The 19,102-nt window shown below is 32.5% G+C and overlaps 2 protein-coding genes across 2 annotated transcripts; one reads left to right on the top strand and one right to left on the bottom strand.

Annotated features, from left to right (window-relative positions):
* Positions 1–11,661: 11,661 nt before the first annotated feature.
* Positions 11,662–14,248, top strand: LOC114193780 (protein IQ-DOMAIN 1-like). Its single transcript, XM_028083714.1, has 5 exons — positions 11,662–11,926; positions 12,029–12,232; positions 12,434–12,661; positions 13,265–13,378; positions 13,449–14,248. The coding sequence occupies exons 1-5, from the start codon at positions 11,867–11,869 to the stop codon at positions 14,121–14,123; spliced, it is 1,281 nt and encodes a 426-aa protein (XP_027939515.1). The 5' UTR covers positions 11,662–11,866; the 3' UTR covers positions 14,124–14,248.
* Positions 14,249–14,670: 422 nt separating this feature from the next.
* Positions 14,671–18,386, bottom strand: LOC114193575 (cytochrome P450 711A1-like). Its single transcript, XM_028083429.1, has 5 exons — positions 18,148–18,386; positions 16,953–17,105; positions 15,798–16,590; positions 15,612–15,707; positions 14,671–15,191 (listed from the first exon to the last, which is right to left on the bottom strand). The coding sequence occupies exons 1-5, from the start codon at positions 18,354–18,356 to the stop codon at positions 14,859–14,861; spliced, it is 1,584 nt and encodes a 527-aa protein (XP_027939230.1). The 5' UTR covers positions 18,357–18,386; the 3' UTR covers positions 14,671–14,858.
* Between the last annotated feature and the right edge of the window lie 716 nt (positions 18,387–19,102).

Below are 19,102 nucleotides of genomic sequence, written 5' to 3'. Positions count from 1 at the left end.
GTTGTGTTGATGAATTCGAAGGTGGAAACAGATGATGGTGATTCTTCTGTGTGTATGAAGACGACAGAGAAATTGAAGAGAGATGATTCTGTGTGGATGAAAACGATTATACTTGGTGGAAAGTGTGTTCCTGATGAAGAAGATGATGTTGTGATCTATGAGGAGAAAGGGAAGAAAATCTCAGCATATCATCCTAGAAAACCTACCTCTTCCTCAATTTCTAGTCATTCATCTTCTTACGTTAATGCTGATAATCCTGATGATGCTTTCTCTGTACACAAATCCTCTGAAGAAAGAATCAATAACACATGTGAGGAGGAAAATATTAAATTATGAATCTCTTTCATGTTTTCATGTTTATGTTTGTATTGTTAGAAGAAACTTTTCTTTGTTCATCCTATAGTCTTTTTTTTGTTATGTGAAGGTCACATTTGATGACACTGATTAAGTCGAAAGTGCATGGCTAGAATTAATAGAATCAATTTCGTTGCACAAATCACGATGTTTATCAGAAGCAATAACAAGAAAATGTTTCTGTGTCATTTAAGGTTCTTGAGGTAGCTTATGTGACATTTAAGTAATTAAGAAACGAGAAAAAGAAAACTGTTACAGAAAATTAATAAACAAATAAAAATAATAGTTAAAGCTACAGTTTTTATGAGGAAAACAATTATCGATGATATAGTTATATGAATAATTCTAATTTATATTATTAATAATTACTTTATATATGATCTTTAAATATTACGTACATTATTACAATTTAATATACTACAAGAAAATTCTTCATTAACAATTAATTTTAGTGACAAAAAATTGTTAGTCAGTGCAATGATCAATTTAGATATAAATTTACAAAACAAAAAATTATTAGTTACTAAAATAGTTATAATTGTGAATAAAAAATTATACTTGGTCTCTAAATTTGTTACTAAGTATTTGACTACCAAATAAATTAGTTTATAAACTAGTTACTAAACATTAACTACCAAGATTTTGACTATCAAAAGAATTAGTTTCTAAATTAGTTTTTAATTATGATTAATTTATCGACCAATTATAATTTTTTATTTATAATAATGACTGTTTTAATAACCAATATTTTTTATTTTGTAAATTGGTAACTACATTGGTTACTATAGTGACTAACAATTTTTTGTCACTAAAATTGATTATGATTTAAGAATTGTCTTGTAATGTCATTTTTTGTTTCTTCTTTTAAATTATATGACAAAAATTCATTTCAGTCCTATAATCAACCTAAGCCTAAATTTTAGAAAGCTATTAAAAATGTATCATGTTAAACATAATTAACTTTAAGAAACTTAAACATTAGAAACTACGTAAGAGTGTGATGTATTGCCATTCAATGTAAAATAGAGAGTGAAAATGTTTTTCTATAGTGTATTTCTTAAGATATTAAAATCTATTTATGTAAATTGTTTTAAAGAATTATTATTTTAAAGTTTGGGATTTAATAATGAAATATATATGAAAATTATATATCAGAATGGAAATAAAGTAAAAATTGTGTAATAACAATTTCAGTGCCTCTCGCATAAATGTGACAGACGCATAAAATAATAAATTGTACAAGAGATTCTTATGTAGAACTGTGACTATGTTAGCATATAGGTGAGAACATAAAAATAGTTATTTACGTAACCTAATTTACGTTCAACTGTGAAGAAATGCAAGAAAAAAGAATACGTGGTGATAATTTTATAAATAAGTGAAATTGATTTGTGTCAGATTTCTTATAGTCCGGCGTACTATATAGAGTTTGACATATAAATTATATGTTTAACGTTGGATAATAAGAAGTTTAACATAAATTTTTTATAAATTAGATATATGGTTTTTTTTTTTAATTTCTCTCTGCGAAAACATTCTTGTAAATTAGGATTTGTTTTCTAATGGTGAAATGGTGGTGGTTTAGAGATTTATGTACGTGTCGTTAGCTTTACTTCGCTGTTTAATTTTGTTTGCTATTTCTTTACATTTTTATTTGTTAATATGATTGTTTATCGAGGAATTCAGTCATGGATTTGGATGAATGTTCTATTTATTTGTCAAATTTGTCATTGTAAGAATATATTGTATCAATAAAAAAAGGCTAAATTACCCTTTTGGTCCCTCTATTTGTCATGAAATTTCATTTTGGTCCTCGAGTTTTTCATTGTCTCAATTTGGTCCTCATATTCTTAAAAATGACTCAATTTGGTCCTCACCGTTAACTTTGACCAAACGGTGTTAAAGTCAACGCCACGTGTCAATTTCTGGTTTTTTTAATTTTTTTAATTTTATTTTTTTTAATTTTTTTTTAATTTTTTAAATTTTTTTTTAAAATTTTTTAAATTTTTTTTTCTTTTTGACACGTGTCACTTCATAGTCGTGCCACGTGTCAAAGTGACTCAATTTGGTCCCTATATTTGTTTTTAGTTTCAATTTAGTCCCAATTTTTGTAAAAATGAAGCAATATTGTCCTTTCTCAAATTGACACTAAATTTACTTTTTTATAAATTTTATGGTGATATTCTTACTAAAATTAACATTTTTATTAAATATTTCTATAAATATTTTAAATTAACTTTAAATTCTACACAAAACATTAGACTTTGATTTTGTTTTGAACTTGAAATTTAGTTCCTAAATTTATGTGTGACAAGTTATTTGATTTTTAAAAATATTTCTATAAATATTTAATAAAAATGTCAATTTTATTAAGAATATCATCATAAGTTGTATATAAAGATTAAATTGAGTCTCAATCTAAGGAGGGACAATATTGCTTCATTTTTACAAAAATTGGGACTAAATTGAAACTAAAAACAAATATAGGGACCAAATTGAGTCACTTTGACACGTGGCACGACTATGAAGTGACACGTGTCAAAAAGAAAAAATTTTAAAAAAAATTTTAAAAAAAATTTTAAAAAAAATTTTAAAAAATTAAAAAAATTAAAATTAAAAAAATTAAAAAAACCAGAAATTGACACGTGGCGTTGACTTTAACACCGTCTGGTCAAAGTTAACGGTGAGGACCAAATTGAGTCATTTTTAAGAATATGAGGACCAAATTGAGACAACGAAAAACTCGAGGACCAAAATGAAATTTCATGACAAATAGAGGGACCAAAAGGGTAATTTAGCCATAAAAAAAAGTTTGTATTTTTTTTTAATTTTCATGACATTTAAATTAAAATCAAATCTCATTTCTTATTTGATTCATTTCTACCACGAATAAAGTAGTTACATTAAAATGAGTATTTCTGAAGTTATTTCAGTTTGGGGTGTTGAATATTAAATGAAAGATTTTGGTAAAGTTGAAGAAGAGTTGATGACCAAAACATGAGACAAAAGTTCGGTCATTCGGAAGAGAAAATTGAGTTGAACAGGTTCAAGAGTATCTATGAAAGTATGAATTGTAAAATTAATTAAGGATCTTTAAGATTTATAATTCTCACACGATAAAACATAATAGAGTACTAACCTTGATCCATGAGAAATCCTGTGAATATGCATTCTTCAAATTTGTGTAATCTTGTGTGCTCTTCAATCATCATTTCCCAATCTATCTCTTTGCCTTTCTTTCTCTTCTCACACGTTCTTGATGGATTATTATGAAAAGAACCTTATGGCTAGAGACCGAACCCCAATCCCTTTTTATAAACCAACGTCCATCAAGTTGATTTTTATTTTATCTTATCTTTATTTTATTTTATTATTACTTCCCATAATAATAACCAATAAGTCTTTAGGTTTTATTAAATCACAATTGGGCCTATCATAATATTTCAAATGAGTCACTAATAGAATTAATTTGTCAATTAATTCTAACATTCTCCCACTTGACTCATATGATGTCATAACATGATGTGATTTAATACATAAACATAATGCGCATTAAAAGACCTTGCATAAATTGGTTCCATCATTATTCATAATTAAATATACAGAAATAATAAGAGTCATAGCAGTCACACATCATTTGATCGACATGATTCCTTCCATGTACTACTATATCATCATTTTCTCCTTAATATGACCTTAAAAACGATAAGTCCATAATGAGTTCAAACATAATGTCTTTTTTACAAAGCAATAACATAACATAATTTGTTTTCTTCATCATAATTTGCATGCATAAACATAAAGAAGAAAACACTGATTTCAGAAATTTATACATTAGGGAGCTCAAAGTGTCACATAAACATTAAAAACATTAACATTCAACATTTAACATTCACTAGTAGACATAATGCCCATATTCTTTACATGGCCAACATACAATTTGGGCGGTAACCCTTTTGTTAAAGGGTCAGCAATCATAAGATTTGTACTAATATGTTTTATTGACACTTTACGTTTCCGAGCTTCTTCTTTAACGGCAAAGTATTTCAACTCTATATGCTTAGCACCTTTGGAATACTTGTCGTTTTTAGAAAAGAAGACTGTTGCGGAATTATCACAATAAATTTTCAGCGGCTTGGAAATACTGTCAACTACTCCAAGTCCTGAAATAAAGTTCTGCAACCAATTAGCCTGAATTGTGGCCTCAAAGCATGCCACAAATTCAACTTCCATGGTGGATGCAGCAATGACAGACTGCTTCACACTTTTCTATGAAATCGCTCCTCCAGCTAAAAGATACACATAACCAAATGTAGACTTTCTTGTATCCACATAGCCGACAAAGTCCGAATCTGTATAACCTATCACCTCAAGGTGATTAGATTTTCCATAAGTAAGCATGTGATTCTTTGTTCCTTGTAGGTATCTTAAAACTTTCTTTGCAGCTTTCCAATGCTCTAGTCCTAGATTACTTTGGTATCTACCAAGCATATCAACTGCAAAACTAATATCTGGCCTCGTACATGTTTGAGCATGCATCAAACTCCTAACAACAGATGCATTAGGGATATTTTCCATATGTTTCCGTTCCAAATCATTTTTTAGACATTGCATGAGACTAAACTTGTCTCCTTTTTGTATTGGAACGGGAGATGCTGAACATTTATCCATTCTGAATCTCTCTAAAACTTTATTAATATATGCATTCTGAGACAAACCTAACAGTCCTTGTGATCTGTCACGAAATATTTCTATTCTTATCACATAGTATGCCTCACCCATATCTTTCATTTCAAAGTTATTAGAGAGAAACCTCTTAGTCTCACTTAATAGACCAAGATCATTAGTCGCAAGCAAGATATCATCAACATACAGGATCAGAAATATAAACTTACTCTTATTGACCTTCAGATATATACACCGATCAACGGTGTTTTCTTTAAATCCAAAGGACACAATAGTATCATTGAACTTAAGATACCATTGCCGAGAAGCTTGCTTAAGTCCATATATTGATCTCTTAAGTTTACACACCATGTGCTCCTTTCCTTCTTCAGCGAACCCCACCGGTTGGTCCATATAGACATCCTCTTCTAAATCCCCATTCAGAAAAGCAGTTTTAACATCCATTTGATGCAACTCAAGATCATAATGAGTTATTAATACCATGATAGTTCTAAAAGAATCTTTCTTAGAAATAGGCGAAAATATTTCCTTATAGTCAATGCCATCTTTCTGAGTAAAAACTTTGGCAACAAGTCAGGCCTTGTAACGTTCAATATTGCCTTGAGAGTCATGTTTAGTCTTAAAGACCCATTTACACCCAACTCTCTTGCATCCTTCTGGCAATTTCACAAGGTCCCATACGTAATTATGTGCCATTGATTTAAGCTCATCTTTCATGGCATCTAACCACTTATCAGAATTATCACCATTAATGGCTTCTAAAAAAGAAATTGGATCATTATCAATACTTAAGCCATTTTCTAACTCTTGTAGATAAATCACATAGTCATTCAAAATAGCAGACTTTCTATCTCTGTGAGATCTTCTTAATACTATTTCTTGTGGTTGTTCTACTATTGGTTCATTGTTAACCTCAGGATCATTAATTTGTTGTTCTTCTTGATTGTTGTGAGTTTCTACAACATATGGAACAACAACTCTTGATAAATAAGTACTAGCTATAGGAACTTGTACTCTAACTTCCTTAATCTCCACATTTCGTGAAGCTTCACTCCCACTAGTTTCACCATTCTCAATGAACCGAGTATTTCCAGTTTCAACGATTCTTGTACTATGGGTAAGACAGTAAAACATATACCCTTTATATTTTTCTGGATAATCAATGAAAAATCCACTAATTGTTCTTTCATCCACTAAATGTTATCAAGATTATTGCTCCTAAAGGCATCTACTTTGAAAAACAAAGGCATATTATTTTGGAGATGTCGAAATTGGGCTGTAAGTTGGAAATTTTGTTACTTTTACTGGATGTTGCTTTTGTATTTGTGGTAATGGTTTCATCTTTTTCTTCCGCAGACCAATTTACATTGTAATTACTTTGAATGGGTTGATGATGAGGAATTCGATTTTCAAGGGAAAGAAACTGAAAGTGAAGTCAATGGTGGAAAAAGAGTTGATGGTGGGCAAAAAGGTGAAGAAGATGAAGTTTCTTTGAAAAGGGAGAAATTATACTGGATTTGATGAAGAAAAATGAGAAGTTGAAGATGAAATTGCAACAAGAGAAAAAAATTGGGACATTCCTGTTTTTTTTATTTGTGATATCGTGGGCCTCAACAATTGTAATGGTGTTCATGTTATTGTTCAAAGTTAATTGTAATGTTTGAGATTACTTTAGTGGGAAATGTTTTATATTTCTGATAATTATATTTTTAGAATGGTAATGGAATTTGAAACATTTGGTTACTGTTATGTGTTAGTTTTTGGAATGGAAATGGAACTTGTAACAGTGATTAGTTTTTCATTACTACAACATATCCACTTATTATTTCCCATGAATCTCAGAATGTGCAAATTTTTCTTATTACCAGATTGAGCATATTGAAACAAAACTCACGGCAATGACTACATATGAATTAATTACAACATAATTTACTGACATAACAAAGTGGTCTGAATTGTTTTCATTGATAAACAATAAAAAGTTATCCAACATGAGCAGTCAATAAAGTGTAGCATACAAGTGGTCCATAATTGTCAATACAATAATCTAATAGTTCTTCAATCAAAAAAGTGGTTCACTATCACTATGCCCAATATTCAAAAAAAGTGGTCCACTATCACTATGCACTGTATTCTAGAAAAGTGGTCCACCATACAAAAAAGGCAACAAAAAAGCTTGATTCCTTCACATTCACATGGGCTGTGCGGAAGTTCCAGTACTTGCCTGAGACCCTAAAACATGTGTTCCCATTCTTCTTCTCCTTATGGTGGTTGGTGCTCTTTCTCCTTGGTTGATGGCTGCTGCAACCCGTGGTGTGGATCTGGTTCTATTGGTGGAGCTTTGGTTTGATGTTCGAGCAGTGTTGCTAGCTGCACTACCAGTTGTATGCATTTGTCCCTGCCAATTGGGTATGAATTAAAGATTCAGAAGTTGTATTTAGGAAGGAAAGAAATTGTAAATATTACAGATGTGCGCTTACCTTTCTATTTATGATTCCCCTTCTACAACTTCTTATGTTATGTCCTAATTGTTTACACCCGCTACACTTGATGATGATATTCTTCTTTGAAAGTTTGGAATGACTGACATGTTCATCAACTTCCCTTATTCTTAGCTTTTTGGATCTCCCAAGTGGAGTTTTGTAAATGGGTGGCAGTAGTTCAGGTTGATTAGTTTTTGGCCAAAGTTGTTGTCCATTGATTGGGGTAATTTGAGGGCCATAGGAAGCCTTGTAGGCACCCCTTTTGTAATACGCATGAACATAATCCTCGGGGTTTTCTACCATGGCAATCTATTTTGCTTTCCCAGCCCTCCATGGTGTTATGCCTACACTATATGTCTTCTTCACCTCGTCAATTATTTGAGCCACATTCATAATACCAACATTCATAAATCTGTCTATAAGGACCTGAGCAATCCAGTCCTTATTTGCATTTTTGTTTCCAAATACCCTTCCACATTTATGACGCCCAATAAGTGTCTTAACTTTGAAGGTTTGCCTCCCTCCAACCCTGCTAGCCATGATTAGAAAACCACATTTCTTCTTACAAATTGCCCTCACTCTCTTCTGATCATTTTTAACAAATTTTACTTCTTTTCCATTAAGAACATTATGCTCCATTAAAGCTTGTTTAAAATCTTTCAAAGATCCAAACTCCATTCCTAATTTAAATTTGAATTCTTTATTCATATCTTCAGGTCTGAACTTACAAAACTTGGGACCAACTGTGACAACACCCTCATCACTGTCAACATCAGAATCTAAGTCATTTGTATTGTAGTCCTCATTAATGTCATGCAATCCAACTTCTTCATTTGTCACAAATGCCCCTTGACCAATATCTCTTTTCCTCTTCACTCTGCTTGAATTCCGTTTGAATGATTTCCACCTATCCAAAACAGGCCCAATCTTCCTAACAGGTGGATCAATATCCATCCCAAATCCATCATCATCATCCGCCACCCTCTCTTCTTCACTATCATCTAATTTCTCTCCAGCTAACCTTCTTCATCTTTACAATTAACATCTTCAACCACTACTTCCTCTTCTGCTACCACATTTTGTTGAGCCACAACTTCCTCTTCTACAACCACATTCTGTTCAGGCATAACTTCCTCTTCTACAACCACATTATCTGCAGCCACTTCTTCCTCTTCTACAACCACATTGTTTGTAGCCACTTCTTCCTCTTCTACAACCACATTGTCTTCAGCCAATACTTCCTCTTCTCGTACCACACTCTCTTCACCTAGTACTTCCTCTTGGCGTACAACATTCTCTTCACCCATAAATTCCTCTTCTCCTACCAAATTCTCTTCAGCCACTACCTCCTTTACTACACCATCACAAATAAAGTGAACGACTTCAGGATGACTAGGTACATGTTGAACGTATATATCAACCTCTTCCTTAGTCTCCCATGCAAAGTTAGCCAATGTCATTGCTTCCTTGTCATCATTCAGCATTCGTAAATTGTTTAATAGTTTTTATTTTGAACCCTTTCACCATAGTTTAACATCACCCCCGTATTTAAACTCTTTGACGATGCCCAATGCTTCAAAATAAGACCAAAAATATGGGTCGATCCCTTTAACTACATGAATCTCACCCTCGACGTATTTAAGTTCCTTATTCCTTTCGAACCTACCCATATGATGAAAAGCAACTGCAAACCCCATTTCCAGCCCTACATTTTCAATCAATAGACAAACTAAACAAATAGAACCATACACGAACCAAAAAATGCAACCAAACCAAACCAAGAATAAAAAAAAACATGAAGGAACGAACTAACCTTATGTCGCGATTCTACTCTTCAATGCTTTAATCCCTTACATCAAGCTCCCGATTCTACTCTTCAATGCTTTAATCCCTATCCTCAAGCTCCCGATTGCTGTGTAGTGGTTTAATCCCTTCCCTCAAGCCCTCGATTGGTCTCTACAACGCTTTCGTTCAGACAAAATTACTCTCCCACTGAACAAATGACCTTTCCCTTTCTTTTTAATTCGAATAGCCACCTTCTTTTTAATTCAGACAGGTTTAATGCTTTCGTTTTACTTAATTGAAGCTGCTCTTTAATTAACACGTGCAGAAAACATAGATGGGTTACACAGCTTAAAACGGGATCCATACATGGCAGTCCGTTTGCCAGGTGTCAAACAAAACTAACGGCGTCCAAAAATGAGAACTATTTTCAATCGTTTCAAAACATGAGGGACCCAATTGGAGCAAACGGTAGTTGGGGGACTAAAAACAAAATCACACAATACTTGAGGGACGAAAAACATAATTAACCCTAAAAAATATTTGTGTGAACCTTGAGTTGGTGAAGCGGGTTTAACCCGATCCAGATTTTAAGTGAACCAAATCAAAAATTAACCCGTATTGAAATTTATAAAAAAAAATTTAATTCAACCTAACTCGAATTCATGATGGACTGAATTGATTTGCAAATTTCAATCATTTTTACATGTATATGTATCATGTATATACTATTTACTTTATTGCTTGAGTGGTTTACTTTTAAACATGATCTTGAAGAGTAAGAATATAATTCCTTTTTTATTTTTTTTCTTAATTCTTTTAATCCAAAGTAATCCAAACACTTTTTTCTCACCTTTTATCTTTAGTACTTATTTTTATCTAATTTTTCTCCCTTCACTACACGTTTAAATAAAGACATAAAATATAAAGTTGTGAGCTGGCGTAGGAGGATCCGAGGATGAAAGTGAAAGTCCTTGGATTATAGGGTCCCATATCAGTTGAGTTAACTTTCTTTTGTTATTTTTATATTTCATCATTCAAATTTCTTGCTTTTTTCTTTTTCTCATCTTTCTCTTTCTCTGAACCCTTCAATCAAATCAAACGCTTCAACAACAGTTTAAACATATAAAGGCATTTCTCCTTTGGAATTAAATGGTCCACTCCATGTCTTTTCCTTTTCTCCCTTTCCGAACATCGAGATTGGAAAGTCAAAATCTTACAATCTTTTCATTTATTTTTAAAAATTTATTATCAATTTTTAATTTAATATATGGTGAACACTACTTTTATATTACTTTTGTTTAAGTAATCATTTCATTTTATCATAAGAAATATTTAAATATAAAATCTTTCTATTTATATAACATAACTCATTTTTTTAGTAGTATTCTCATTGTCACTCATTTTATGATGTTTTAATTTAATTTGTTTGAGTTTTGTTATAATATATTATTTCTTAAGACATTTTGTACAGTTTTCACTTTATTTTGATTGTTGTCAGAAATATATATTTTTGTAAGATGAAAAATGTATTATTCTTAAGATTCAAAAATTTCTTTAATACTGTTTTATATTATGTTAACATTCTCCAGTAGCCTCATATCTTAATTTTATGATTTAGACTTCTATAACAAGAGGAAATGTATAAATTTATAAAAGCATTATTTTCATTATTTTTATTTTTCAGTAATATCATTATTATTTTAGCATTTTTTTTTACACACAACATCATGCATTTCCTTGTCTCATATACCTTTTTTTAATAAAATAGTTTATCTCCTTTCTTCAATAAAACATCAATTATTTCCTCTTTAAATTCTTAAGAAAAAGGATATAATTAGTAAAACGAACAATAAGATATTTATAAATCACACGTAAAGAAAAAAATATTTGAAAATAGAATATAAGATTAAAAAGGAATAAAGAGATAATGTTAGTTTAAATCTTGAGAGTAAAAGTTTATAGAAGCAAAACCATAACTACATAAAGGAAGTAGTAGAATTTATTCTTCAACTATGAGAATCACATAGTTTGAATTCAAAATGCAAAAGTCAGATCTTATTATTAATCTCATTCATTATGACTCTTTAAATATTGAATTAGAGTTAAAGCAAATGAACTTATACAACTACAAACTTTGAGGTGTAACTATTCTCTCACTTTCTTCTTCTTCTTCTTCATTCCAAAACCTTTTCACTTTCTCTTTCTTTCCCCATATGAAGAGGGTCCCACACAACAAAATCACCACATTTTCACAACTCTGAAACGACGTAGTCCCAATGGAGCGGGAGATAACAGAACATGTCTTTGTCCGTTTCATGTTTGAATTTCAAATCTCGGAAAACGGCACGCACGACACAAACCCACGACCAATCAAAAACATTAAAACCACATTCTTCTCTCTCCAACATAATTCTTTTTCATTATTACCCATCTCAGTTTCAATCACAACTCATTAATCACGAACCCAAAACCAAACTCTCTTCATTAAATTTCATTTCCCCCTCCCTTAAAGCAAGCCAAAGCTTGCATCTTTAGCATCAAGCAGTTTCACCAGCCAAATGGGTGCATCTGGAAAATGGGTGAAGGCCTTGATCGGAATCAACAGCAAGAACGAACTTGTAAGTTGATTGTTGTTTCTTGCTACCAAGCCACCATTTTTATCGTTACTGTTTCTGTTTTGGTGGCAATTGAGTGAGGAAAAAACTGTTGGGTGGTTTCAGGGAGGGAAGAAGAAGAAATGGAGGCTATGGAAGAGTTCTTCTGCAGGGGAGAACAGATCTCAAGAATTCGAGTATGGCAGTGTGGCTTCCGATTCTTTCACCGCCGCAGTGGCCACAGTTGTCAGAGCTCCACCAAAGGATTTCAAACTCCTCAAGCAAGAATGGGCTGCCACACGAATTCAAACTGCTTTTCGTGCCTTCTTGGTATGTGTACGGTTTGAATTCTGATATAACTCAACTCCAATGGCTAATTCATCTTGCAAGAGACAATTTTCACTTACTTTATATGCATTGTCATATGATTGCTGGAACAGGTGTTGTTGTGTCTGCAATTCAGAACACTCGAATGTTCTTGGAATCTGCTTGTTGTGTTGGATTTTTATGATTTGGTTTTTATGTTTGTAGGCAAGAAGGGCATTGAGGGCGTTGAAGGGAGTGGTGAGGCTTCAAGCTCTTGTAAGGGGTAGACTTGTGAGGAAGCAGGCTGCAGTAACACTGAGGTGCATGCAGGCCTTGGTTCGTGTGCAGGCACGTGTGAGGGCGCGGCGCGTGCGAATGTCCATGGAGGGGCAAGCTGTGCAAAACATGCTCAATGAACGCCGCACCAAGGCTGAACTCAACAAGGAAGCTGAGGTAATGTCTCATAATTTCCTCACACAACTTGCATACAATTTCTGAGATGTTGTTGTCAGTGTTTTTCACTGATAAGAATTGGAGATTCATCTCAAAAATGAAACTTTTATTACATGAATCATCACCAAGGTAAAACACTAATGATAATTACTGATGATTACAAAAAGCATGTAAGGAATTACCTAGACTAAACTTAATGGAGATCTTTAGATGTTTCTGGTACTGTTTCAATCGGAATTCTTGTTTTATATAACCTTTGCTGACTAAAAATGCAATTTTAATTGGAGAACTACACTAAAAACACTTAACCTGTGCTTTGTTTTCAGATGGGGTCAATCAAAAATTAAAATTGAAAAGACCTCTTGTTTGGTTTGATTATAAATTGAGTTTAACTGCACTTTTGTCTTGAAACATTCAAGTGGAGTGAAGGGAGGATCATCACTCATACTTGTCTGCAAACTTTATATATTCATGCACTTAAGAAATTGCATATAAGTTTTTGTCAAATTCCTAAACCATCATCCATGCCATACAAATTTGTTTTGCACATCTTATCTCTACAGAAGATTTTGTGAGAAACATATTTTGTCAACTTGTGTGCAGGATGGTTGGTGTGATAGCAAAGGATCACTGGAAGATGTGAAGACAAAACTGCAAATGAGGCAAGAGGGAGCTTTCAAGAGGGAGAGAGCAATTGCATACTCTCTTGCCCAAAAGGTAGGTACCAACAGATTGAGAAAATATGCAACTTTTATCAATAAACATGTCTAACAGTTGACTTTTGCAGCAATGGAGATCAACCCCCATTTCAAATTCAAGAGCAAACAACACCTCTTTGAACAAGCAAGAGATAGACAAGGCTAACTGGGGATGGAGTTGGTTGGAACGTTGGATGGCAGCAAAGCCATGGGAGAGTAGATTGATGGAACAAACTCGTCATCATGCTGATGCCACAGAGAAAACTCCTCCTCCAAAGAAATGTGTGGACCTCATAAATTCAAAAAAAAATTCAGAACCATGCAATGTCAAAGTCAGAAAGAACAATGTCACCACAAGGATTTCAGCCAGACCTCCCCAAATTGGCCAAGCCACTCGTTCATCCTCAAGTCCTAGTTCTGAGTTTCACTATGATGAGAGCTCTAATTCATCTTCAATATGCACATCCATGACACCAATATCTGGGAGTGTTTCCTTGCCTTGTGAGAGGACAGAGGATAGTAGCAACAGTACTACTAGGCCTAGTTACATGAACCTGACCGAGTCAACCAAGGCAAAGCAGAAAACCAGCAGTCATCAATACAACAGATCTCAGAGGCAACAGTCCATGGATGAGTTTCAGTTTCTCAAAAGGACAGCGGTTTTCTCAAATGGAGATTCCAAAAGCATCGGTGCTTCTGACCCTTCAACCAACTTTTCTAGGCCACTTTACCTACCCACCTACATGGATAAGAAGCCACGGTGAAACGGATGATTCAATTGATTGATTGTATTCATATGTACTTATTTCCATGAAGTTCAACACTTCAACATCTTGTTGTTCAACGATCTCTGAATTTAATTACAACTGTAGCAGTAGCTTTTGTGCTTTCCCTCCTCAATACTCTACTTTAGAAATCTGTATTTGTGTGATCAATTTTTATGGGTAGTATCATGATTATACATATATATGAAGAGACTGCAAGAAGGCCTAATCAACAGAAAAATAATTCAAGAGTGAGATTTGTTGTACTGAAGCCTTGAGGTTCTTTCATTTAATAACTAGTTTTTTAAATTAGATTCTTCTATTATGTTTAAGTCTTAATAATTGATTTTTTATTGGGAGTTGGACTGCGAAAAGGTCTATTTATAGGTTGGATTAAGGTGTAAATTGGATATTGTATAAGTGAAGATGTTTCAAAGAGAAAATGGCTATCACTGAGCAAATAGAGTGAAAATTGTAAGATGGTGACAATGTCAGAAGTTCCAATTTGGAGCTTTGAATATTTTGTCTAATGAATTGGTTTTCTGAATTGTACTACCCAACAAACCAGTGGGAGAATCTGTTTTTTGTTAGAACATGATTATTCTTTTATAAAATCTGCATAAAAGCTCAATATCCTATAAGCATTGTTTTGCTTAGATCTGAGCATATTACACTTGTTTGAATTAGCGTATATTCTGCTTTGTTAAGTACAATCTTGTTGGTATCAAATCCACTTTATTGTGTTCTTCTTATGACCCTAAGCTTGACACCATGCTTGAAGTTGAGAACCATTCCATATTCCATTTCTACAGGCTTTTCCATGTTAAGGGAATGACGAAACACATATTTTCGGTACAAATGAATGAGAGTAAGCTTGAGCTCTTGTAGGGAAAATTTCTGACCAATACATGCCCGAGGACCAATTCCAAATGGTATGAATGCATAAGGGTGCCTTAGTTTCATTTCTTCACATTTGGGGTCAAACCTCTCTGGTTTAAACTTCTCTGGATCAGGAAAATTTCTTGGATCTTTTGCTAGAACTCCAAGAGCTAACCATACCCACGTCCCCTGCTCATTTCCAAAACTACATCAGTGATTACATAACTTTAAAACCCTCCATCAAAACTAACTTACCATATATGATTATTTTTGTTTGATTATCAGTGTAAACACTCTTCATATAAAGAATTGGACTTTAAACTTAACTATTACCGCAAAAGTCAAAACTAACTTACCATATATGTACCATATATGATTATTTTTATTTGATTGATAGTATAAACACTCTATGTGAAAGTCTAACTCAATTTTATAAAAATCGACTTGTAAGATAATGTTTGCATCCACTTGTATATTATAAACTCGTCTTATCCATGTTGATGTAGGATCTCTCACACTTTACATTGTTTATGCATATATTGTTTGCTCATAACATATTATCCTCGCAATTTTATAAGAGTTATATTTGTGACAAAGATGTGTTACTACCTTTGGAAGAAGGTAACCTCCTATCTCTACCTCATTTGATGTTTCTCTTGCAACCAACGGGGAGACAGTGTAAAACCTCATGGCCTCTTTAATCACCTGCATTAGAATATGGCATCATGATTGCTTATTCCTTGAAAACTCAAAATATGAATCTTACATTTCACCAAAATTTCACCATGAGCTGACCTGATCAAGATAAGGAAAACTATCATGCAGATCTTGGGCAGTGGGAATCTTATCAGATGGACCAAATTCATCAATCTCTTGAAGTAACTTTTTCTCAACTTCTAGGTGACCAGCAACCAAGTAGACAATGGATGACAAGGTAAAGGCTGTGGTAGCTGACCCAGCAAGTAAGTGCTCATAAGTGACAGCACTAATGTATTCAGGTGAAAACACATTTTCTGATACAAGCTTTGATTCTCTTGCATTCAAAATTAGTGATAAGAAGTTTTTTGAGGTTCTGTTCTTGTCCTCCATTCTCCTCTTGACAATCTCATCAAGACGACCACTCAGTTTCTCATTGATACTCTCTATTTTCCTGTCCATTGTGCCTGGTATTCTCTTCAGAATCTGTCTGAATGGCTCCTGAAGTATCGGAGCAAGTAGACCAAGTATAATGGAGAAGGAACCAGACAAGTCCATCTTAAGCTGTGTTGTGGAGTAGATGTGTTGATTGATGAAATCTGATACTTCATCATCATCATCATCACCGTTTTTCACACTGCTAACACTCTTGATTGATTCACAAAGTGAAAGGGGTTTAGAGAGGCCAAAGTTGACACCAAATGCTGCCTCTCCAATCACATCAGTTGCTAGCCTTAGGGAAAGATCAGAAAAGATCATGTCCTCATTTGGGGTGTCAAGATTTTGTGTTGCAGATTCTATGAATGATTGCATCATTGGCACTAAGCTAGCCAGGTGTGAGGGTTGATACACTGACAATATGGTGTTTCTCATGGTTGACCATCGTGAGTCCCTGCACAATTGCATCATCAATTTCTTTTTTCCATAGTTAGATTTTGCACATCAAACACTGTTCTCACTAGAAGACAAAGATCTTGGAAAACCATTGGATTGCAAGGAATCTTCAATTGGTTCTCAAATTAAAAATAGGAATATTTAGCACAGTGCCTACTCTATCCTACTCAAAATTCTAAAGAAATAAATCCAGAAAAATTGCTTGATAAAGAAATGTAATTATCTGAAATATCTACTGATGTATATTTTCTGTCCCTCAAGTGTGACATCAACAATTTTCTGATAGGATAATATATTTGAAAACCTTGTTGAATATATAATAACTTGTGTGATAAATTAATTATTGTTCTTTATGCATACCTGGTGAAGAAGAGCCCTTTTTGATGAAGAGGTGAAGCAGAAATAGGAGAGGGAATGCTTCTGTTTGGAATGTCTTTGAATTTCTTAATCCCCACCTCTTTACAAAGCTCTGGATCTGCTACCAAGATTAGTGGTTGTCTTCCCATGTGAAATCTGTTACATCAAACAGGGTAGGAACAACATCATCAACAGTGAAGTGAAAATCTTGAATAGAGAATTCACAAAGTTGGTGAGAAAAAAAAAAAAAAACCAATTGTTTATTTGGATGGATAAGAATTTTGACACACTTAATGAATTAAAAAATATTTTGAAAGAATTTTATTTGGGAGAAAGATATATATATTTAAGGAATAATGATGTAGTTTTTGTGTCTAAATATTCTTTTACTTTTACTTTATATTTTACCACAAAAGTGCATTTACCAGATAAAGAAACTAATAGATTTTTTCAAAATATTTTAAAAACGGATAAAAGGGACAAGACAACGACTAACTCATCAGCTAATTAAGTTCTATTTAGCTCCAAACAAGTCTAAAGTTTGAATTTGATTAATTTAAAATTAAACATTTTTTACTCATTCATGATCATGGGTGTGTCAAATTAGGTAAAATGAGAAAAGTAAATATATTATTCATTTATTTATATAAAAATAATGATATTTTCACAATTAAATTTTGATAACTTTATTTTTACAATCTGATTTAAAATATAAAAAAAATAGAAGAACATTTAAAAAATATCACTTCAAATTATAAGATAAAGTTATGAAAATTTAGTTGTTAAAAAAATATTTTCTTTCATATATATATAAATATATATATATATATATATATATATATAAACAAAAATAAACTATATAAATTGACTTGAACTCAGTTTTATTTTTGTTTTATAATTTTAAAACATTAAGTATCATTATATCTACTTCTTCCCAGGTAATATGCAGTGTCCCACTACCACCTCCACCATGACACATACCTTCACAAGTCAACTATATAACCCCATCATTACATGACCAAACATGATCCACACCCAACACAATTTTTGAGGCTTTTGAATTTCAAATATTCAAGTTGGATATAATGGCAAGAATAACAGCTTTATGGAGAGAAGGAGAAGAAAATGAGAATGGTTGAACAACTGAATTTGTTGTTATTATAATTATGATGGAAATGAGTAGAAAGTAGAAAGAAACCTGTAAATTGGGCCATATTGGTCGGCAAGGAGTGAGAAAACATCAGGGCCATATTTGGCCAGCAAGTGAAGGTGCCCTAGAAGAGGCAGAGATGGTGGGCCTGGGACTTTCCTGAGCCCCCAATAGGGCCCATAAAGATAACCCAATAAGGCTCCTAACAAAGGCAGGAGGAGGATGATCATGGCTCCTAACAATTGCATGAACACCATTTTGCAAATGAGAGGGATAGAGAGTGAGGTTAGAGAAATGGTGGGGTTTTTATATTGTGGTGCTGCTGCTCAGAAAGGATTATGAACACCACCACACCAAGAGTGGAGATGCTATTTTGTCCCTTAGTGAATCATGATACCCATATAGATACACTGTAACCAATACATTACTTTTATATATATATATATATATATATATATATATATATATATATATATATATATATAACAATAATATTTTGACTACTAAATTTTTGACAATTTTCTTTTTCTTAAATAATTTTGAAATATTAAAAAAAAATAAAAAATCACTTTAAAAATTCAATAAATTTAATAGTTAAAAGATTATTATATATATATATATATATATATATATATATAATAGAAATAAGGCGGTTAAATATTTGTGTGATTAATTCTTTTTATAATGTCTTAACCCTTAATAGGAGCATTAAATTGATTTACTAGTAAAAGTTACATAATTCAATTGACTTATTTTATTATCAATCACAAATTTTATGATTCAACTTCTTTCACTACATCTTAATAAATTAAATGTAAAAATTACATATACATTAGAATGACTTGTCGGAATTTTTATTGAAAATAATTTCGATATAAAAATTATATTTGCTAAATCAATAATCAAGATACCGTTATTATATTAAAAAGGAAATTTTAAACTTAAATTAACCTGAGAAAACTGACTCATAGGTATAATATTATGTTAAGAAAAAACTATAAAT

Source organism: Vigna unguiculata, chromosome 8 (genome assembly GCF_004118075.2).
Source record: "Vigna unguiculata cultivar IT97K-499-35 chromosome 8, ASM411807v1, whole genome shotgun sequence".
Lineage (NCBI taxonomy): Eukaryota > Viridiplantae > Streptophyta > Magnoliopsida > Fabales > Fabaceae > Vigna > Vigna unguiculata.
This window is presented reverse-complemented; position numbering and strand designations above follow the sequence as displayed.